At 42.3% G+C, this 23861-nt stretch overlaps 1 protein-coding gene across 3 annotated transcripts in view; it reads right to left on the bottom strand.

The window, feature by feature from the left end:
• Window positions 1-19772, bottom strand: part of pvrl2l (PVR cell adhesion molecule related 2 like) — a 232702-nt gene extending 212930 nt beyond the window's left edge. Inside the window, exon 1 of one of the 3 annotated variants that reach the window (XM_026347441.1) lies at window positions 19310-19772. In XM_026347441.1, the coding sequence (XP_026203226.1) occupies window positions 19310-19397 (88 nt within the window). In that variant the 5' untranslated portion in view covers window positions 19398-19772. The remainder of the gene's footprint in view (window positions 1-19309) is intronic. The other 2 variants (XM_026347442.1, XM_026347443.1) reach the window with 2 other exon arrangements.
• Between the last annotated feature and the right edge of the window lie 4089 nt (window positions 19773-23861).

The following is a 23861-nucleotide window of genomic DNA, read 5'->3' as shown; positions in this document are numbered from 1 at the left end:
CCGCTTGTCTGTTTCATGTCATTGTAAATTCATACAGTACCTTTGGATTTGGGTCTGACAGTGAAACATTTGAAAACAACCTTGAGCACTGACATATTTAACCGACTAAACGATAACAGTACAAAGAAAAGGATAGTGAAGTGAATCATTAGGTATTTAAAACATTACGCTATAAAAATAGAAAGATAACGTAGAAATACCTAACATTACAGACAGCCGGACTGAAAGGTTAGCCTGTTAAAGTTCATTTTATTATTTTATCATGCATTATTTCAGAAACCTTCATGAGCGTGATGAGGTTGTATAGTTTGGGAAATACCAAAGTTAAATCATATCACAGTGACACATCATTTTCAAGAAAGTGAAAGTAAGTCAACGGTACTTTCTGCTAATGTGAAAAATGTTCTTGTTTGCATATAGTGCGGCAGATTCTTATCATGAAAATGCCACATAGTGTAACAGAGCTGCATCATTCCCCCTTAAACGCAGATGGTTTGAGAATTTTTGGAACCAGCACAGGCCTTCGCATTAGTATCTGGCTCTCCACAAAGCAAAGAGTTATCAGTGTTGAGTTGAAGGAGAAGGAGACAGAGTGATAGAGAGAGACAGAGTGCAGGGGAGAGAGTGGATAAAAAGCAGAACCAAGAGACCAGGTACACATCAGCGATAAAGAGAGGCTTAAGTGGAAGAAGGTGGACGAAAGAGGAGAGACAGAGGTGCGACGTAAGAGGGGAAAGGGCTCAGTTACAGACAACCACTAAAAGAAACATGACCCAACCTGCCTCACGCTGCAGGAGGAGGGTCAGTCCGAGATGGAGTAAGTTCACGGAGAAATGTTGAAAAGAAAACAGGAGAGAGGGGAGAGAGACGTAAGAAAGAGAGAGCGAGGGAGATCTATAGCATAGTTTAGGAGCCATTAAGCAGTGAGAGGGATAGGAAAGGTGACAGAGTGCCAAAGAGAGGAAATGAAACCCTGCAGGCAGAGACAGGAGGGAAACACAAAATGCTGAGGCTATGTTCACAATAAGGTGAAATAATATCGATAGTGTGTCCGAACTGGTGTGTTCAGTTAATCAGGACTCCAGTCCATACTGAGATGTCTGTAGAATAGAACAGAAAACAGCCATATCTCTTTGTCTTTGTCCTGTTAACAAACTCAAGGTTCGCCACAGCCCACACATCAGACAGTGCAGTTACTCTTCTGATTAAATGGCTGCATCTCTACAGTCACAAAGCCAAACACTAAAATGCATTGTTTTCATTTCAAGAAAATCATTTTGTTTTAACGCCCGTTTTCAACCAGGAACACACTGTTAGTGCAACTGTGCTGTTACATCAATCCACATTTTTATGACGGCAAAGATATCTGACCAAATGGGCATATGTGGAGCTTAATGACAGCACCTAGCGGGTAATACGCCACACTGACATTCTAAATAACTGATTACAGAGCGAGATTAGAGGCAACAGATGGTTTTTAAAAGGTTTTTGAACATTTTGAGTAAATGTAAAAAACAACATATTCCCGCCTCTAGTTTCATTTGATGGCAGTAATCTACAAATAAGGACCAAGAACACTACATGCTAAATATAACTATTCAGACTATTCAGAACATCATTATTCCATCTCAAGGGTACACATGATGCATTTTAATGAGAATTAGTTGTTAAATTAGTTTATTTATATGAACTGTTATTGTTTTTTAAAAGCTTTGTTTACCTCACCCACAGCAAAATGGTCTGCGCAGCTTTTCAAAATTCATTCAGTCTGAACATTTTGAGCAGAAGGAAACATTTTAGGTTGTAAAAATCAGCAGGCGAATGTGGACAAAACAGAGATAAAGATGCATGAGGAGATGCATTTTCAAATTTAGCAGCCTGCAGTGAACATATTGTCAAAGACAGGAAGAGGTAATACCTAAAAGAGCAAAACGGAGCCAAGAGGAGAGTTACAAACTGAATTACAGAAAGAGGGAGAGAAAGACAGCGTGGAGTGATAAAGAAAGGAGGACAGAGAAATATGTAAAGAAAGAGGAAGTGAAACAGAAACAGCGATAAAGAGACACAGATTGAGACAGTAAAGAGAGAGGGAGAAGCGACAGGAAAAAGAAGATTGGGCAGGAAAACCGGAGCCAAAGAGAGACAAGAAAGGGCAGATTGCCAATTTAGCTTTCACCGGTAATCATTCCCACAAAGCCTTTCTTACAGCGGCGCAGGAGATTCATTCTCCCTCCATTTATATTGTTCTCATTTTTCCTTTTCTTCTTTTGGCCTGGGCCATTTTCGGCATGTTTCGCAGTCCGTCTGCCAGCCTGCCCCCCTCCTTCCCCTGCCAATAAGCTACAGCGACTATATCGAGGCTGCTGGTGTGGTGGTGAATATCAACAACGCCGCCGATCAATGGCAGCCAAACCCCTACAGAGTAACAAGTGTGTGCGTTTCTTTGTGTATACACAGGTGGGCATTTAATCTATGTTAGACTGCTGGCACTTTAAACACGGGGTAAATATTCACAATATGAAAAGAAATGAAATTGAAAAGATATAAGGAACACAACATGTATGTGTAATGTACAAGTCTGTTAGGTCAGGATAATTGATTATTGTGTTATCTACTATGTTTTTCCAAAAGGAATCACCACACATTAAGGAAGGTGGAGCTCTAGTGATTATTTTTAGTGGCAGTGAAAGGAGGGACACAACTGACCTCCTCTTTATGGATCATTTAGCAACGTTCAGCTCACCAATTCAGTTTTCAGGCAAACAGCACTGCTTTAAATCTGTCTCACTGCTCTTGGCAGTGTTGTTTCCAAATGCATGAGGTAAATTATGTATGGTGGAGGAAGCATTATGATTTGGAGCTGCTTTGCATTCACTGTTTTAGGACAGCCTGTCATTGAGGATGTGAAAATGTGTGTGTGATAATCAAGTTTATCAAGGAATCCTACAGGATAATGTCAGTGTGGCTGTGTGCAAGCTGAACCAGGACACACAACATTCTCCATCTGGAGTGGAGTCAGAGTCCAGGCCTCATTAGAGATTCTCTGGAATCTAAGATTATGGCTCAGCTGAAGCACATGCTTGAGGTTATTGCTGCAATAGGTGGTTCAACCAGTTCTTAACAGACTCTCAGTACTTTTTCCACTCTGTATGTTTAATGTGTGTGTTCAATAAAGACATGAGAGGTTGCGACTGTGTTTTACCACCCTAGCAACATTGTGTTTGTTGACTCTTTGGTGAAGATCAGATCACATTTCATGACCAATTTAAGCAGAAAACCAGAAAGCTGCAAACAAAAAAGTGTCTTTTTTAACGTAGTAAGGTAAGTAGGTAAGTATTTCTAACGGTTTAGCAGAAGACAAGGGGAGCAAAGCAAAATGAGGAATTTGTGGAAGGCTGAGATGATGAATTGACTGATTACAATCAGGCTAGGAGGGGGGTGAGAGGATATGACTGGCAGCATGGCAGAGATGAGAAACACAATGACAGTACGAAGGAGAATGACTGGCACACAGAGAGGAGGAGAATAGTGGGAAGAGGAGAGCAGAGGTGATGAGTGGCAAATAAAAGAGAGAAGGCAAGAGGGATGATAAATAGAAGGACAGAGGCTAAAGATGAGGAGTTAAAGAGAGAGAGGAAGAGATAAGAGGCGTGAAGAGCAGGACGGCAGTGATGAATGACATATGAAAGGAGAAAAGGAACGATGAACGATGAGTGAAAAGGAAAAAAGGAAATGAAATGACAAAATCACAAGGAGATGCCAAGTCGGAGAGAAGAGCTGAGGGAAGAGTTTACAAGGACAGGGCCCGAGGCGAGGAATGATTACACCACACAAGCCTGCGACCTGTCAGTAATTTGTGTTTTGCTGTGTTGCCTATATAAGGTAATGGCATGTGTGAATGCAGCTACAGTGCTGTAGTAACCTGCATTGATCTGAGATAAGACCGCTGCAGTTGGCAGACAACAACGCACAAAAAAAGCCCAAACAGAGGCACATGCCAGGCCTGCAACATCTGAGACTGGACCGCACGCACAAAGACACACAAGGAGAGAAACCTGTGGTCAAATGAAGGACAGACGAGTCCAAAATAAGCAAATGAGCTCACATGGTCGAATCAAGGACGAGCAGACACAAGCATAAAACAGTCGTTGGCTCACACCAGGATGCACCAGGCACAGAATGAGTTATCTGCAAGGCTAAATGTGAAACTTCTTTATATTTTATTCAGAGCTTTTTAATTAAATTGCAGGAAAAAAAAACACAAAAACAAAACCACACATAATCAAATGTCCACACGATAACTAAAACTAAAAGTAAGAAAGGGGCTTCGGCTGGGAGTGGGTCGGGAAACATCAACTTAAATGTAAAACCTCGACACGGAGCCGCCCAAGAAACGTTTCAAAGGTGGAGAACAGATTATCTCCCGTCGGCGGAGCCAGCAATGACCTAGTTTCACGCACCACAACAGGAAACAGCAGTCGTGATATCACACATGCATGCATTTACACGTAGAGTGCAAAGCTTCTTGCGAATTAAAGTAATAACCCGAATACATTCCAACGCACGTTAACGTGTGGTCATGTCTACGTGTGTGTGTGTGTGAGTCCATGTGTTCACATCTGTTCCAGTGTGTGTTTTGGAGTCAGACTTAATTACTCACACTTCTCGCTAATCAAAACTGACTTGCAGCTCTGGCTTTAATCTCACTGCTGGTGTGAGCTTTTTAATAACACACAATTATGTTTTGGATTAGTTACCAGCTGCTGTCTGTCCCATTCTTGTTAGATTTTTCCTCTTTGTCCTGCCTCGTTCCAACAATGGTATCAGGCTAATTCATTCTGAATGCAAATGTCAGTCTGGGGGGTTACCTCTGTTCATATCCCCCGACCTGTTCCGCTCCTTCTCCTTAGATCATGTGTTGCATGAAACAGATGAGGGATTAAATCATTGTGATCCATTACATGTGGTGATGCCAGTCCAGTTTATGCTGTGATTGGCCAAACAAATCATGGCAGTCTCCTGGAGGTCAAACAACGTTGATGCTAAAAATGAGAAAACTGACATTTACAATCTCATCTCATTTAATTAGCTACGTGGCAACAAATGTTAGCAACTATCACGTGTGTATTCTGGCATTATTGTGTCCACACTTGTCTTTATTACACTGATGATAACAGACTGATTAAAACATAATTAATCCATCTGCAGCCGTATATTAGAAAATGAAGGCCTTCTTTGCGGTGTGTGTTACACAAAGTAGGTAAGTCCAGAGGAGGGAGGGATAACAGTGGCGGTAGTTCTGACAATCCACCCGCTGGATAAGACAAAGAAGAGGAATCCATGTCCTTCACTTCTGCACAATAACAATACAGATGTGGCCACATAGCATCTGTTTATTGATCATTTTGTTTGTTTTAACGTCTTTACTTTATTGAACTATATTCCATATCAGATGTGGGTATCACAGTAGCACCTAAACTCAAAATATACTTGCCAACCTGTTCCAGTGCATGTCTTTTTTTTGTGTCTTTTTCTGGACAAATATTAAGCATTCAGCTGCCTTCCTGCTGCAGATCACAACTTCAGAAGGTACACATGCGATGCTTTAGTCAGTAGTCGGCGATGCCACTGTGTCTCACTCCATCATCCACACATCTGCAGAGATATGAAGCGATGATCCCCAGCTTGCATGCAAACACATACAGCGAAATACACATGTTCATGCAGACACCGACACACACACTCACATCCTGCCAACACCCGCACACTTCACTGGCAGCAGAGAGGAAAAAAGACAGGAGTTGAGAGAGATGACATGGGAAAAGACTAAAAAACAGCTTTTATCTGTTTTCTGCAAGAAGAGACTGCAACTGGATAGCTGTCAGGGGGCTGCCACTGAGTGGTTCCACAAGACTGTGAGTGACTGTGTGTGTGTGCAGCAATTACTTTGTGTTTGTGGGGCGGTGAATCAATATGCTCAAGGGCCAGCATTGTAGTGTCATGTGCAAGGGTGTGTGTGAAGGAAAATCCACATGTATGACGGCCTTCCATTAAAAAAGAAAACGCACCGTCAGTCACACTGTGGGAATAAAACATGAGCGGAAAAGAATCGAAGCAAGAAGAAGGCGAACGGGAGAAGACAGGGTGGTGGGAAGGTTAGGACCCTCACTCTGCTCTCTTGGAAACCTTCACGTTCTCCTGTCCTTGCTCACCCTCTGTCACTCAATGAGCTGTGAGAGCTGTCACAAGGCTCTAACCTCAGCTTCCCAGTAAAACATAAGAAAAACAAACCAGGAATAGAAGCAACAGGATGTCGTCTGAGCCGGACCTGTCAAGTGCAACACGGAGCGAACCCAGAGCCCTGATCTGCTTCGGGTTACAGCGAGAAAATGCTTCTCCCTCTGCACCGCCTGGCTGCATCCAGACCCACACATACTGTGCTAATTGGCATTTAACCCATCATGCCTATTGCGTATTTAGTTCTAACGGGCAATTACATAATGCTCACTATCATCACAAACCAACTGAGTTGTAATGGAGCAATGATATGCTCTGTGATGTGATTGCCTCCTGTTCAAGTCAGTTCAGCCAGATCCAGTGGGAAGCTGAAATCCAGCACATTTTAATCCTAAAACATGAATTTTAAAAGTAATCATGGCTTTAATAATCCCTTCGTAAAGTAAACATAGTTTAATGTGGCATGTGTACAGCCCGATGCATTTGAAAAATAGAAAATAAAAATATATATTATCTTAATTCTCCTTTAAAAGACACAAAGATGATCCCACCGCCAACTCTGGGGCAGAATCCAGGACTAGGTACTGATGGAAATGTGCACTTCCAACCATTCGAACGACCGAAGAAGAAAATATTTCTGTACGCAAATCGATACCATACCTGTGGTTTAGCCCATTAAATACAAATCATACCATATGCGTCGCTAGTGTTCAATGATTTTCTATCTCTCGCTGCTCCCCATTTATGTCAGTATGGTATTAAAATCATCTTTCAGAGACTTGAAACTTCTAGTGGGATAATTAACCTCCTGCTTCCTTGAGTCAGCTGCAGAGAGCTTTGGATTAACAAGCTGTGTTATCAAGAAAAAAAAAAACATCAAACTTAGAGAACAAATAACAAGGAAACACAGACGCTGTGAAAATGTTGTATTCACTTCCTGCATTGAAATGTTTCAGTTTGGCAGCTGAATACTAAATTCAGGGGATAGGAAAAAAAAGAAAAGCTAAGTGGCTGCTTACCTGTGTGTGATGTGAACAGGAACAGTGACTGAATGTCCACTTTGACCCCATAGCTTCAAGTAGCCCACATCTGTGGCTCACACAATTAATGTGAGCTAATGCTTCACTACAGGAAATCAATTAAAATGTATAAAACATGTAAATTACCAGTCTGGTCCTTTAAATGCATTACTGAGGAAAGGGATCTTTTCTAGTCCACACAGATCAGCGTTTAATCAGTCATGGGGTTGCATTTGATTGTGCAGGTGTACCTAATAAAGTGGCCATAAACTTATTTTATCACATGAACAGGTGAGCTGGGATGATGAAGTGGTACAATCTTGCAAAAGCAGGCATTCAGGAAGACGTGGAGATTCACCACAGTCACAAATCAATTACTTAACTGTTTGGTGTTTTTATTTATTAAGCCCAGATTTATCGTCCTTCTCGAAACTCTCTCTTGTTCAATCGTCCGCCTCTTTGGACAGAGTTTCATGCTGTTGACGACAGTGAGCAGCGAGTGATGTTCTAAACCAGCTCATTAACACACTCCCCTTCACGCTGTCTTTCATAGTGAAAAAGGCCTGATTCAATTCCAAATCTATTTAACTTCTCAGTTCAGACACAGTCACTTTGTACATTAGCAGTCAGAAACCTAGACGTGTATATCGTCGACACCCACAGAGTGAAGAAGAACAGCGTGCTGGGAGGAGAGGACACACGCCAAAGAGCACCACACATCTCATTAGCCCCCTTTCTCCCCATCCAGCCAGTCCTCCACCCGCCAGGACGCTCACATGGTGGGAAACAAGAACCGAAGCGTCGAAGCATTTCGCAGCCGTCCACCACTGCATCCCTGGGGATTAAGAAATCATCCACACATTTCCAAAAGCCCAGTGCCTGGAAATAGACTCTGGGATGAGGGGGCAGAGAGGTCAGGGACCTTAATGGAGTGTGAGGTACAAAAACTATAACTTTACATAACATTCCTACAGTTTTACAAACCACACAATGACTTTAGTTAAACTGCTCACAAATGTTTGACAAGTACAGTCAATAATTATATAAGTCTCTACAATTAACATTAGTTATGATGTGATTAAACAAATCTCATTTACATTAACTGTGTTGCAAACAGTACATCCAAGCGTTTTTTAAATATTGATGCCTTTTCACCTTGCATTTCCTATTCCAGGTTTAAGCCCTTTAACAGGCACTGGGTTTCCCCTCAGGACCTGTTCACAGTGTGTACTGTCTATCGCTCAGTGTGTGCTGGGATAGGTTCCAGCCCCTGCAGGCCTGAACAGCATGAGAGGTTTAAAAGATGGATGGAGGAATAGTTATTGTTCTTTTTTAAAATAAAGTTGGGTTTCTGCTGTAGTAAATGTGATTAACTTAGGTTCTTGATCAGGTAGGAGGAAATATTCAGCTAGTGAAGTCTTCTGACTTTTACCGGGATCACTCCTCGTTATTTTCAACTCAAACATAAAAAATAGAATCTTACTCCCAAGGGTGGAGAAAAAGTGAAGCAGCAGTTCACACGTCTTGTGGTGTGACGACCGTCATCTGCAAATGAATTTTTGAGCCACTGAAGAGAACTTTATGTCATTAATGATTTCTTGGCTTTTGACGTATGAGCTATTTAATCCCCACGCCACTCGGCTTTGATCGAGAAGAGAAGAGAAGAGAAGAGAAGAGAAGAGAAGAGAAGAGAAGAGAAGAGAAGAGAAGAGAAGAGAAGAGAAGAGAAGAGAAGAGAAGAGAAGAGAAGAGAAGAGAAGAGAAGAGGCTTAAAAAGGGAACGATAACACATTATGCTTTGGTTTGATGTGGGAGCAATTTCTGTTTGAAAGAATAGTTGTGGGGACATTTTAGCATTTTGAAGTTGAAATGGTCCTTTGAGATGACTTGATTTTAGCTTTAGGGACAGAATGAGGTTCTGGTTGAGGACAATATAACGTGATAACAATCACATTCACAATCTGCCCCCATCAGTAAGAGACACCACACCTATTGGCGGTTTAGCTTCGAGAATACCTGCAGGATAACTGGAGTAGATAAACAAGTGATGGAGGGAAGCCAACAGCATAGTCAAGAAGGTACACGCACCGATTTCACAACAACACGGCCATTTGGATGAATGAAGAAACCGAAACTGTCGTGTCGTGTCATGAAAACACTGCTGGATTGTTTTTGCCGTCCTAGATCTTCCACTTTCCCGTATTGAATAATGAATGCTCACTAGCACCATCTGAAGGTACGGGGACCTATTTCCTCTCACACGGGGCCAGAACGTACATGCTAGGTGGCTATTGGCTCTAGTTTTCAAGCTGCCCCTTTTTGGCTCAGATGAAGACAACGTGAGTTGATGCAACAATCGGGCTTCGCCACCAGTCCTTTGATGTCATCCTGGTGTGTCTCTGCCCTCCGGGTAAGAGTCTATGGAATGCATTATTCCAGCAGGTGTCCTCACAACTGTAGAAAGACAAGTGTGTGTGCGCCTGTCTGTATCTTTTTCTGTCTGTCACAGTGACTCACATCCTTCACCCATCACACAGCCCACAGTTGCTTTGTCTCTGCAGCTAACAGAGGGAGTCTGTCACGAGCACACGAGCACACAAACACACACGTGTGCACACGCATGCACACGTGCATACACACGCATGCACGGGCAAGTGCTGCAGACGTGAATGTGGATCCTCTTTTTGTGAGTAAAACGTTGCACACTGGGCATCTTCATTGTAGCAAAATTGCTCATGATTACACGGCTGAGGCTTGTTCCAAGAATCTGAATCACTTCAATCACCCAAAACACAACACAATAAAACACAGACTTTTGTTTTGGTAACATTTATGCAGCAACATCTGACTACCGCATTCACCCTGAACCTCACCCTGACAATGACACACAGCAGTTACAAGGATGACAGATGTTCGGTGTTAGCTATTTACAAGCAGCAGCCTCACTAATTTGTTTTGCACTTTCATTTGGTCTAATTGAGAAGGACTTGGACATGATCCTCTCTTACAAAAAAAAAAGAGAACAGCTGAAGATACTTCTGGCTAGCTGACAGGTAAATGTGTGCATCAAGAGCAGAAGGGAGGAGAAATAATGAAATTAGTTATGAAAAATAAGCCCAAAGGGTTTATAAAAAAGCACCAGGCAATACACCGAGTCATTTGACAATGATATGCTATTAAAAAAAGAAAATAGAAAATTCTAGCTTTACAGGAATTCTGAAATTCTATCATGCAAATTAAAATATCCATCGACAGCTGCTAAAAGACTGGATGTGTGGCTGAATTCTAAATAGCTCTGTAAAAAAATAAAAAATCCACTCCTTGAATTATGAGAATAGAGAGGTGACCCTCTGCTTTAGATTAGACATGTGCAAGTCAGGACTTCAGAGAGCTTGTTGTTTTTTTTTTTAAAGAAGGGTAGTGGGGGAGTGTGGTGTCAAGATAAAGAAAAAAGGAAGAAAGACAAACCATCAAGCTGCAGCTGTCACAGTGAATCTCTCAATCAGCAGCTGCATTAGTGAAGGATGCGTAAGCAATTAATCAGGTTTAGCAGCGGCCGCAAGGAAGATGCACGGGAGGGGGGGGGAACCTGTCTGTGCATCTGTGTTTGTATAGTGTTTGGGTGTGAGCTAACTTAGTGGGAATTTATGGCTAAACAACGAGAGGATGAATCAGCAGACATTTAGAAAATTGGCGTGAAAATGCTTTAGTTTGAAATGTGTCTTGAATGAAGCTGTAGCTACGACCATCTGCTGTAGGTGTTTAAATGGTCCTTCACTATTTATCATGCTGTGAACTGTAAAATAAGAGGAGTTCCCCTTTTCAATTTTTGAGGAAAACAACAAAATAAAGGTTCAGTTTAGATGAGAAGAAAAAAAAAAACCCAATCCAGCCAGATGCAGATGGTTTCATTTGTCAAGGATTCGAGATATTTATCTCTGGAACAACTTTGTGCCAAAAGAAAAAAAAAAAAAACATTGCTCGCTGTGTGGATCACAGCAACAAAACTGCCAAAGCAAAGCTGTAATACAACACGGGTCCACCCGTTTCATGACACACAAACAAGATAAATTGGGGTTAATGTTCCAGGAAGTTTGTTAGTTTCTGCCAAAGCTAGTTGTTGTTTTCTATTCCTCTTCTATGCGGAGGTGAACACGGTTAAGCTGCCACTCATTTCTCTCCAGTTCAAAAACAAAAGGTCGTGTCAAAGTTTTATTGTAATGTTGGAATATTTTAATCTGTAAAAAAAAATAATGTTCTCCATCAGCCCACACGTTCAGTGACCTCTCACTGGACCAGAGAATATTTCAGTGTCTGACTGTAGACTGACAGGAACCCATTTTCCATTGTCAATGTAAACGTAGAAAGACTTTCTCGCCAGTCTATTTCCTGTCAGTCACCTGACACCCACAGGAAGACATGGAAGTCTCCGCCAGGAAATAATCCCTGAAAAACATGCAGCCTGACAAACCTAATTGTCACATCCACGTGTGGTGGCTTTGTTTGCCAGGACAGCCATTCATTTCAAGCCAGGTTTGAAATAACCACAGAGCCTGTATATTAAAGAATGACAAAAATGATAATAATTACATATGGCATGCATTGCAGAATGATTGGTGGAAACGTACACTAGACAGAGGCAGAAGTAAATGGGCTGGAACTCTAAATGACACTGGCATTCTCTTTTAATGTGCATGTGACTCGCATAGAAATGTGCCGCTGTGTGAACAGTACTCGCTTGTGAACGGGGTAAGCAGGAGAGATGTTGGCTTGCAATATGCAAATGAGAACAGTGTCAGAGCGAACGCAGTCGATCAAGACGATCACCATCAACGCGTACGTGCACGCTCGTGCACGCGCAGAGGCGATGCAGTCAATTTGAACGATGGCACTCAGGCAAGCAAGGTGAGGGGAGAGCTCGGTCGTTAGCCTCACACAAATCCTCATCTTTAGCCCTGGTTCGTTTTCACATTTTATCAATACAGACAGGGTCTCTCTCTCTCGCTCTCTCTCCCTCTCTAGCTGCTGACCTCTACAACTTGTTGCTAACAGTCTCCAGGCTACAAAGAGCAGGACGGTTATTTATGGTTGGCAGAGCAGAGAAATCGATGCTCTATTCTTTCCCAGTTTCATTTGCATTACTTCACTGAGGTGCTGAGTTTCTTCATTCACTCAAATAAAAAAAAAAAAAAACAAACAATAAAAAACAGATATTAAGATTCTCCACCCTCTCCCCCGAGCGTGAGGAAATCAAAATAAGTTGGAGCCGGTTAGTATTTTAAGGTGACATATTTTTGTCAAGTAGTTTTTCAAGAAGGTCAACGAGGAGGCCAACGCGCTGTCAGCACGGCACAGTAAAAAGTTACAGCTCCCTATAAATAACAGATTTTCTTGCATGACTATTTATATCAGCTATTAAAGGTTTGTAAAGAAAACGTGTCTAGGAAAAGTAAAGCAGACACATTTTAAACACAGCTGACGATGGTTTCTACTTTCTACAGCACAGCTGAAACAGGGCAGGAAACATACTGTATGTCTGTAATCTCACTGTGCATCCCCACCAAACAGGATATGACCAGTTCTGAAACTCACAGGTATTAAAACAACTGATGGCAGTTTCTGATAATGCAATCTGTTTCTGCGAAGAGAATTAAAGATTGCACAATCTTATATTTAACTCTGTTCACAGATACCACAGCTGTCGAAGGCTAAGTAATGGTAAAGCAGGGACTTTCCGGTTGAAGTGTGGTAAATGAGTTGACTCAGCCATCACATATCGAACCTTGATTTTATTTTCCTTGTTTACAGTTTGAGAAAACATTCAGAGGAACTAATCACTTCATGATTGGACAACTGAGGAAATCTGATTTCTTAAAAGTCTTTTGATTGTTAAGAAAAGAAACATAATAAGACTTTGTTTTAAAGAAATATTACAAAACCACTTGTTCCACAAAACAAAAGTGCTTCCTGTTGACATCATCATCATCATCACATGATGTTACCACCACAGATTTCCAGAGTACATGACACTGTATTAAATCCTGCTTCCTCTAATGAAGGTTATTGTTGAGATGAGCTGAGCTCTGCTGTAATTTTCTTTTCGGAGATGCTGCTGTGGTGTTTTAATGTATTAAACCGCTAAAGATGTTCGTAACATTTTGTTAATTATGGCATAAATATAAAAAGCACAAGTGTCACAAAGGATCAGTTGCAAGTGCAGGGACTGAGCAGTGATGACGGGAAGGTAAAAGCCTAAACAGAGAATGGGTTTGGTGACCGCATGTTATTAATGTCAATGACATTTTAAATCGGCACTGCTAATTACCATCCTGCTCTGCTACCCTTCCACCTAGTTCTGGCTATGGTTTCACTACAGTTAGCACTGATGCAAGTAATGGTCTTTGAACAAGCATTAATATTTCCTAAACTTTTAGTAAATGCAGCACAGACTTTATATAAGATGACCTCCCTAAATTCCCTCTGCATGAAAAGCCCCTGGCTAACGGCTTCATAGTGAAGTGAGGAAAACAATGTTAGTGCCGTTATTAATTGCCCACATGGGTACAACAGGAAATGTCACAAAGTCACATCACAGCCTGACCCACCGCTGCACTCACACTCAAACGTTGTGAGCAATTTCCATGTTGTCACCAGCAAACTATATGTGGAGAGGAAACAGTGAGTGGACACGAGGATGGACGCTGAGGTCTGTAGTGAGCTCAGCACACACCGGGAGACAACGCAGGGATACTTGTCTAAACATTTTCACACTTTTGAATTTCCCCCCCTCTCTTACCTCATCTAACTCTTTCTGTCTATCTAAACAAAAGCCTAGAAGAACTGAGAGCAGGCGAGAGGATGGAGAGAGGAAGAGAGGGGAGGGGGTTCTACTGGCACCCTTTTTAATTCCAGCAAAAGCTGTTCCAACAAAAGGGCCCCCACTCGGGAGCCGCCGCAGAGCGGCAGTCAGCCAGGCTGGCTGGAAATAGGGTCGTGAGCAAAAGAATGACAGCAAAAGAGAGGGCAGGAGTATAAGACTGGGGGAGAAAAAACCGAGAGAATAAAAGAACGGGAGAATGAAAGACTGTGCTGGGTATGAAACGCTGGCTGGAAGTTTCCTTTACTCTGCATGGCGGTAAAAGTCAAAGTGGGGAGGGTGGCCTCATTGATCATTTGTGTATGGGTGAGAACTTGCTTGTGTGCTTTTCTGTGTGATCTGCAAAGCCATTCAAGATGCAGCGAAGCTGACTGGACCCTGAAAAGCTGAAAGCAGAAACCTTCCTCCGATCATCCTTGGATCCACTCCATTGTGATTCATGCTGCCGTTCCTGTTGCTACGCTCTGTAATCCTTCTTCCCACTGACACCTGTTTGCTGAAGATTCACTAAGCAGTGCCAAGGTGTTAGCCATGATACGGTTTATTTCTAGAAATGTGATCTGGAATTTGCTTAGTAACAGGTTTCCTCAGAAGTAGAAAGAAAAAAACTGCTGACCCAGTGCAGACACATGCTTGCTGGGTCTTGGCAGACGGCGTGATGAATTAAAACCTGCTTCCCGGACTCTCTGCAAACTGGACCGATTCTTCCAGCAATCCATAGTCCTACCTCCTCCGCTGATTACAACTCGCTTCTTTTAAAACAGGTCCACACAAAGACACACACACATGCCTCGCATAGTTGCACGACAAAGAGATGTGAAACGTCCACAAAAGCTGTAACCATGACAACTAGATCTGAGGGTGACCTACAAGACCACCTCTACCCCCGGACATAAGTGCTGCCATGGGAATTTTTAAAAGAACGGCATCGAAACTACTTCTTTGATGATGATACAAACAAACAATCAGCGAGCGTTATGCAAGAGTCTGCAACGCAAAGTTAGAAGTCCATCGTTCATCGGCCCACAAAGAATTGTGGGAAGACATTAACATTTTAATTCTTGATCAATACGAGAGCCCACAGGCAAAAAATTTAAATGAGAATAACCTAAACATTAATGCGGACACACAAAGCACAAAGCTATGTGCATCTGTGTCAGTTAATGAGTAAAAAGGCTGTAATTAGGAGGAAAAGTTGGTCTCTCACAGCATCAGGACTTGTTATTGTGCTTTTCTGGGTGAGAATCGCTACCACACATGACGGCCCAGACAATGACAAACAAATTTGCCTTAACACCAACAGCCCCCAGCATTACTATGCAGCTTGTGTTAGTGTGAGTCATTAATGAGCTCTCAATGAACATCAACGGCCTGTTCTCGAGGGGATGATTATCACCCCTTGCCTCACCAGAAAGAGTCATTGACATTTGAGTTCGGGGCCAATGCGCTTTAAACTGCAGGTCAGGACCCAAAGCAGCTCATTTTAGGTCCCAGACATGACAGCAGCTTGTTGTTGTCATGTGGTGGCTCTCAGATAAAGAGGCTAAATCGCTTTTTCATGCTTTCAACAAATAAACTTCATGACATTGAGCACTGGTGAATTCACTGCATCTCTTTGCCCTTGCTCTCTTTTTCTTACTGAATTGTGTGGATCAGTGACTTTTGTCTTTCAAGCTCTCTAACTTTTTGACAAAGTATCTTATAAATTCAGATTCTCACGCCCACAACAAAAACAAAAAGACTTTGTGCTTAGACTTATCATTAAGCCCCTACGAACAGGCTCTTGTGAAGGATTCAGCTGCTTAGCACCATCACTGACATTTCAACTCAGGGCTGATACCTATGATCATCTGTCATAGCAACAATGACAACCCTCCCTTAAACATCTCCACTTGTCACAAGACATGCTTCTTGACATTTAGTCTATCTGCCATCAGCCACAGTGGAGCCGGGACTCCTCTGTCTTGCCAGACTCCAGTTTCACCTCCTGGTTCAGGTGAGTATGGGTCGGGTTGAAATAGGATTCATGCAAAGTGAAAAAATATGTTTATTACACTGGGAAATTACAAGCATTTTTATTCTAACTGCTGTTTGCTTTTTGAAATAATGGGAAAGTTTTTAGCCTCAAGGCTTGTTCCAATAATTAATCAACTAAAACATCCGGCAAAGAGAAAAATTAAAATAATTGTGCTTCTGCCCCAGAGGCCAGAAGAACACAACTGGTGGTCGTGGGCATCTCACAGATTAATGACACAGATTGAATTCCATGTTAGTTACAAAGTTGTTTATGCTTCATAATTAAGCAGTAAAATTGGATATTCCACGGATCCTATTAAAATGCAGCACATGCTACACAAATGGATCTTCCACGGCTATAAATTGTGTCTCTCTGCCAGCTACTCCGGTCACGTAGAGAAGATGCTAAAGCAGGCCAGTGATTGCTTCCGACTTATAAACCTCTCCTGCGCCGGTTCCCAAACAGCGGAAAGTCATCAGAGATCCATACTGCAGCCGCACATATGCAAACAACAAACAGCAACATGGGGCAATGCATGGCAGACGATGAGTCATTAATAACACCTCTCGATAATCAGCCTGTGCTACTCTGAGGGCGATAATCATCGGCCGCCTGCTCTCCAAGTGATAAGCTAATCAGCCCTTCGTCTCCACCGAGCCGTCGAGGGGACTCATCATCATTGACATTTCAGCACAAGCTCGGGCCTATAGAGACAAGCACGGGTGGGAGGGGTGGGGGACACCTGAAGTGACTTAATTATCATTGCTGCAGAATGATATCCTCTCCACTCTGTTTTGCCTGTTTTACTGAAGGTTAACATTGTGGTGAAATATTCACTGGTGCCATTGATCTTTTTTCTGTAAAGTGCCCATTTATTTGCCTCATAATTTACAACAGGTACAGTAGAATCATCTGTCTATACATAAATACAACCTGGCCTTGAACCGCTTCCTGAAAATGAATAGGACTTTCAGAGCTAGGACAACACCGGGAAGCTTCAGTTTCTGCACTCACTGTCACTAACTCACTGGTTAAATAGCTGCAAAGTAAGTTTGGAGGTTCTTCTTCCAACAAGACAGTCATGTTGCTGCACGTTCAAATTAATTCATAACCTGTGGGGATAGTGCCGTGACAATCTGACAGCTTTTTAACAACACAGGCCTGACGTAGCCAAGTCTCAGCTGAGCATCTGTCATCCTCACACCAACCTGCGATGCATGGCTTACAGCACTGTGCTCTCCAGCTTTTGTGCCTTTACACCGGGGTGTTCCTGTTCCTCCAACAGGCGTGTGGAGAAAGAGTGTCATTACAAAGCAAATCCCAATCAAGGTTAAGTCTTCCTCCTGTCTCGTACACTCTGTAAAACCCACACTTCTCATTGTCACCTATTATGCAACAGATGCTACAGCAAAATGCAAAACAGAGCTCTGTCGCTCACGGCCTTGAAATAATTTGCCCTCCCAACCGCTTTGATCTCGGAGGGATGTCTCCGAGGTGTGTCAAAGCACGAGACAACACATCTCCGAGCTCCATAATGACCCATCTTCTTTTTCCTTGGTGAGAGTTTGGGGACAGCTCTGACAGATGATACTAGTTACACCCAGGTGAAAACAACAGGCTGACAGATTCATGCTGACAGAGTGAGCTCACAGATTTTTATGCCGATCACTGTAGCCTGACTGCCTGCTGTTAGGAATTTTGTAGCCAGTCCCAGTTGGGGGTTGAAAAAAAAAAAAAAAAAGGATAAAATCTGAAAATTGTTTCTTGTGGGAGTTGGAGCATGGCTGCGTTACTCAGCAGTGCATTTTAGAGACGTTATTACAGTTTGTGGTTATGGTTATGTCAACATTGATCACTCTGATGTTCATATGTGGATGTAAAGTGTTTCTATGGTAATCAGCTGCAAGTTTACTGATGCCTTACTTCGATCACGAAGTAGTCTTTCCATTAAGTATCTGCATTACTCAACAGGGAGTTTAGAGTAATCTTATGGCCTTTGTAGTATGAGTGACACCGTTTAAACTTCATTATCATGTGCGCTGACAGTAGCAGTGCTGCATGCTGCATCAGACAATCTGTGGTCTGTGAGCGAGTTTCTCAAACAGCATCAATTTTGACATTTTTATCTCTTAAGGTTTTACGATAACATTCATTGCATCGGGTTTGCATCATCTGACTGACAGGAAGTTTACAGTAGACTTAAAATGATATGAGCAGACTGATAACATGAGCCAGTATTGGCTCCCCAGCGTACATTAGCAGCACTGTACATGTGCATTTATTGGTCATGTCTATTAATAGTCACATATTGCTAAACAGTTCCACCCTGTCTGTACAGTTATCTATGATGCTATTTTATTCACCTCTAAAACAGCCTGTCTCAGCACATTCCTATCCAAATACATCCTAATGACCTAACAGCCAACTTTAAATTATTATTTTAAACTCTAAATACCAAGAAACAGCATATTCTGTTCCCTAATATTCTCCTTTCTTCTTCTGCATTTTATTTAAAGACTACTGTGGTGCATTATTATTATTATTATTATTATTATTATTATTATTATTATTATTATTATTCAGGACTCTGTTGAAGGGCCACCTCTAGAGTAGGGGCAGCAAATTCTGATTTCCTCCAAACACCGCGTTTGTCTTCACCATCCTGTTGCTCTGCACAATGAGAATCAATTTCTTCCACCACTCCACTGGTTTGTAATCAGACCAGCGGCTGTGATTGCGCCCCATTTACCTACAATACTTTCTAACAGGTAAACACAGATTGCAGGTCAGCCGCGTTAAAAGGGTTTGCAGGAGCTCAGAGAGGATTAGGTTTCCTGAACGGTCACCTGCCGTCTGAAGCTGCGAGGAATTAGGACAAAACCTCCAAACCAGGAGTGCCACGCCTCGCGTATCATGGCGAACCAACAACTCCACACACAGATCTGGCACAAGGCTTCGACAATAAACTTTTACAACAGGTCTCATGGTGAATCACACAGCAGCCAGAGAGGAGACAGGGACGTGACTCAGTCTAAACAGGCAGCACTTCCAGAAAGCGGGCGGCGCGGCTGCAAGTGAAGAGGACTGCCCACATGCAGGGCGCACCGCGGGGCTGGAGAGGCACCGTTACTAAACCCGGTTCAGGTCGTTGTGTCTTACCTTGGGCTGTGAGGAGAACCGCTGCTACCACCAGCCAAGTGCTTCTCACCGGAGAGACCGGACAGCGCGCTGCGTAATCTCTTGCCATTCTTCTAAACAGGAGACAAGGTGGACGGTAAATATCCACAACAGCGCTGTGTGGGGCGAACCGGCTCCGAATTATTCCTCCTCCGATCAGATAAGAAACTTGGAGTTCAGTTCAGACCACCTGGGTTGAAATCAGCCAAGTTGCAGCCCGTGTCTCCCGCTGCCTCTCTGCGTGGACCTCTCTCCTCTGTGGACCGCGCGTCTGACAGGAAGAGTTAAACTGCAGGGCCGCAGTGCGTTCAGGTAGCCCGCGGCTGGTTTGGTGCGATGGTGCGTCTGCGCCGCGATGAGCGAGCGGAGCGAAATGAAAAGTGTGGACGGAGTGTGTTTGGAGTCGGTGTATCTCACTCTGTGTGTCTGTGTGTGTGTGTGTGTGTGTGTGATGCAGAGAGCTGAGTGGGGAATATCAGAGTGATGTCAGCAGAGCGTCACCAAGAGGACTTGAGCCGTAATACTAAGTCCTCACAGCTCCACATACAACCCGGAGGTGGCACATGCAGTTTTAAGGATCATGGATACTGAGGCAGAAGAAACACACCTGAGCTGCAGGCTGCACATACCTGCTGCACATTTGTTCCTGTGTGAGTGGATTCACGTCAGGGAAATCCCAAAAAAAGGTGTCTCCAATGCTAAATGCTGCTTTAACACTTTTATTATCTACTTTAATTCATGTGTCTGACACATGAAACAACAACAGCACGTTTAATGACATGAAGGTCTTAATTCAAATCTATTAACTTACTATGAATTTAAATTGAATCTTGGCATCTCCTCAATCTTCTCACTGAACTAATCTGTCATCTGCTGTCTCTAATAAGGAGTGCTGCAACTCGAGGAAGCTGAGGAGGGCGAACAAACTGTGAAGCTCAATAAAAAAGCGGATCGTAAAAATATTGATCCATTACAACATACCAGACTTCGATCTGGGGGCGTTGGGAGACGGCTATGGTCCCAGGAATTCACTGATAATCAATTATCCTTACAGCAGTATTCAATCATACAGGAAAGAATTGTAAACAGTGGAAGTACCCTATAAAACACGAGTACATTTTTAAGGTCTTTCCACTATCACTTTATTTTAGAGAGAAATATTTAACAGTTTACTTTGTTCCAATGATCTGACAAGTGGTCACTTTGCAGATTAATATAAAACGTGTGTTTTTATTCTGATTATATCTGTATATACCTCCTCCACCACTGATGACTAGATAATATATAATAATTTCAGTGCGTAACCGTTCATCATCACTTAGTTAAAACCAGAGCGTCGCCATTGGAATCATTCAAAGTCATAAGAATCATAACCAAAGCCAAAAAAATTGGCTTAAAATCACTTACTTTGTCTGATCAGCAGCCAAAAATGCTTTGCTATTACTAAAAATCAGTGAAATGCTGCAACTGCATAAGTGAATATGCCAGAAACACTTCTTTGAAATACAAATATAAAAGACTTACGGCCAGAGAAGTGGGAAACTGTTCCTATAGGGTTCAGGTTGTCTGTGTGTATGGGTGTGCAAAGGCCATAAAAGCAAACTCCCAGAACATCAACCATCTCCCAGCACAGCCTAAGCTTTCGAAGAAAACAAGAAAAACCTCCTTCAGCAGACACTCATTAGCTCATTAGGATGGAAATGGAAGAAACCTTGGGAGTGAAGCCCCTTCTGTGGTTGTAAAGAAGACAATTAGCATACTAAAACATTAAATGACTAAAAATAAAAAGAAGAAATTCAAAACACAAGTATGCAGCAGTGAATTAATGAAATAAGTCCAATAATCTTCTCTAATTCAGTTCTTTGTGAATGTTATTCATCATATAGTCTTCAGAAGGATATTATACAAATAGCACTAGAAAACTACATCGGTCTTAAAAACACAAAGGCAAATATAATTAGTCACTAAACAGAGGCTGAAAGTGGAGTTTAAAACATTTTCTAATTCACATCTGTGTTGTTTTGTCTTTGGTGATGTATAAAATCACTTCTTCTATGATAGAGTCTGTGGAAACAAGTGGAACGTGTACGTTCTGTAACGTCCTTAAATATCTTTTCATCCACACCCTGACTCACACTTATGATGATGAATCTGCTCTATTACACCAAAAGCAAAAGTACAACAGACTTGTACACAGGAAATTGCAAACATAAATTAAGGTTTACAGCGAACGAGAAAAAGCCTTCAGGGAGTGGGGAGTGAAGAAGAAAGAGGTGTGGGGGGGGGTGTTAAGTCTCTAGATGGATGCTGTCATTTACTTTGTTGTCCCTTCCACAGAAACAGTGATGCTGAGAGGTTTTGTAAAGGCACAAATGTTTCAAACATGGATAAGTTGGAGGGAAATAAACAGACCCGCATCCTGCTATACACACAGAAGACGGTCTCCCGTCTGTTTAGGACGATAAGGGAGCATCTTTGAAGTCGACTGCAGCAGTTTTTAAGTTACTGTGGAAAAAAGTAACAGTTGCACACTGAGAAAATACTTAGTTCGCTCATACAAAGACATAGTGAAAGCAAAGCTCAATTAACTGTGTGATTGAGTCACAACGTCAGCACAGTAAACACTATAGGAAGAGGTGGAACCTTCCATAGCGGCATGAGCCAGCAGAACATTTAACTGATACTAGAAAACGTAACAGCGATTATACCTGAACATTCATAAAGCTGGGATAGTATTAATTTAGCTCAGCTAGATCGCTCTTTCTTACAGATGTTGCATCCATTCAGCAAATCAGCGCACATACACACAATAAGTGGGTACATGCATTACACAGTGCAGACGTGCAGCAGCTTTGAAACAGTGAGACTTTCATTTTAAAGTCTTTGATCACTAAAAAACAAAAGATGCTGATTACAAATCTGGGACAAAAGACAATATACACAACCATAAATTACAAAAAACATCCACTGTGTTGTGTAAATGTGGTATCTCATCTCAAACCCGTGTCTCAACACTTAAATCTAGATGTTTGTTATGCAGGTGCATTGATGCTTTGTATTACAATCATCATCAGGAGATTATCTCCCATTAAAACAAACCCAGAGGTCATTTGTTGTAGCCTATTATGAGTCTAATTATGTTTTATTGTTCTGTAGGGGGTCAAACCTCCAACTTTACATCCACAAACAGCTGCAGAGACATAAACGCACGCTTCAAACCCTAAAACTCCAAGATATCGGCCCCTGTGAGTGGAGAGACAGTGTTGAATGGTGTTACTGGTACCACTGATATCAGCATGGTATAAGATCCTGTACTGAAGCTTACAGTGACTGATGTAATGACGCCTCTCCTCCTCCTCCAACTCCAGTAGGACAACCAGTCCCACTTATTTCAAACCCAGCAATCACTGTCACGGCTAAAATGTTTCTTCATCTTCTGCCTCCTCCGACTGAACATTTGCAGTGTAACGCTCTCACAGCTTGAGTACATGATTCCTGCTTTCAGACAAACCCAACAACCATCTATTTTATGGTGGAAAATTGATGTAAGCAGCCCCGCTCCTCCCTCCACCAGCACTATTCAAAACATTTCACAGAAATTACACGAGGCTGCCCAATGGAAGGCTCCACTGTGTGTCTGCCTCTGAACGCTGCCCCGTGATGCTTCCACCATTTTGCTGTGTGGCGGACCCGGCTGCCCACCTCTCCATTATCACCTCATTAGCGGGCTGCAAACTGGCCCACCCTCCATTTTGGCTCCAGCTTCAATCAGCCCATTAATCACAGAAGAGCAGGGAAACCTTCTGTCCTCTGCAGCCTGACGATGTATTCTGCCGGCTCCTGCTGCGTGTATCTCTCTGTATGTGTGTGTGTGTGTGTGTGTATGCATGTGTGTGTTGCTGCATACAAATGATCCGGCTACACTCTGCCATCTGTTGACTGCTAAAAGCAACTGCCTCTACACGGACGTGCTCTCGATGCTTCCTGTCTGTCTTTTCTTCATCTGCATCCAAAAATAAAACTGTGTAATTTCAGGTTTATCTCCGTAAAAGAACAGATGGAGCAAAGTACTCAGCTGTTTACATGTCCTCATAATTAAACTAAATAGATTGTCAGTGCAATACAGAATACTACACAACTGGGGGTTTGCTCATCTGCCACCATGTGATTTAGGTCTAATTAATTTAAAGACAGTTAAACCTGCTTCGTTAACACCGGGGAAAGATTATATGGTTTGAAAACTCTTTTAAAGGAGAACGGATGCAAAGCCTGGTCTCTGGTGTCAAAGACTTCATCTTTATGTGTTCTCTAACATTTTTCATATCAGAATATTGAGATCACAACACTCCCTTCCTTTATTGTAGCTTTAGAAAGTGTGTTTCTTTTTTTTTTAATTGCGCCATTTACTACAGTTTGGTTTAATTAGATGTTCATGGAGCATCAAATAGGCTAGCTGTACATCTAAAACATGAGATTTACTGCAAACACATACTGACATTAATATTATTTTACATGCTCAACCTTATAAAAAACA

This window comes from Anabas testudineus, chromosome 11 (genome assembly GCF_900324465.2).
Source record: "Anabas testudineus chromosome 11, fAnaTes1.2, whole genome shotgun sequence".
NCBI lineage: Eukaryota > Metazoa > Chordata > Actinopteri > Anabantiformes > Anabantidae > Anabas > Anabas testudineus.
Note: the sequence above shows the minus strand (reverse complement) of the source record. Positions and strands in the feature narration are given on the sequence as shown.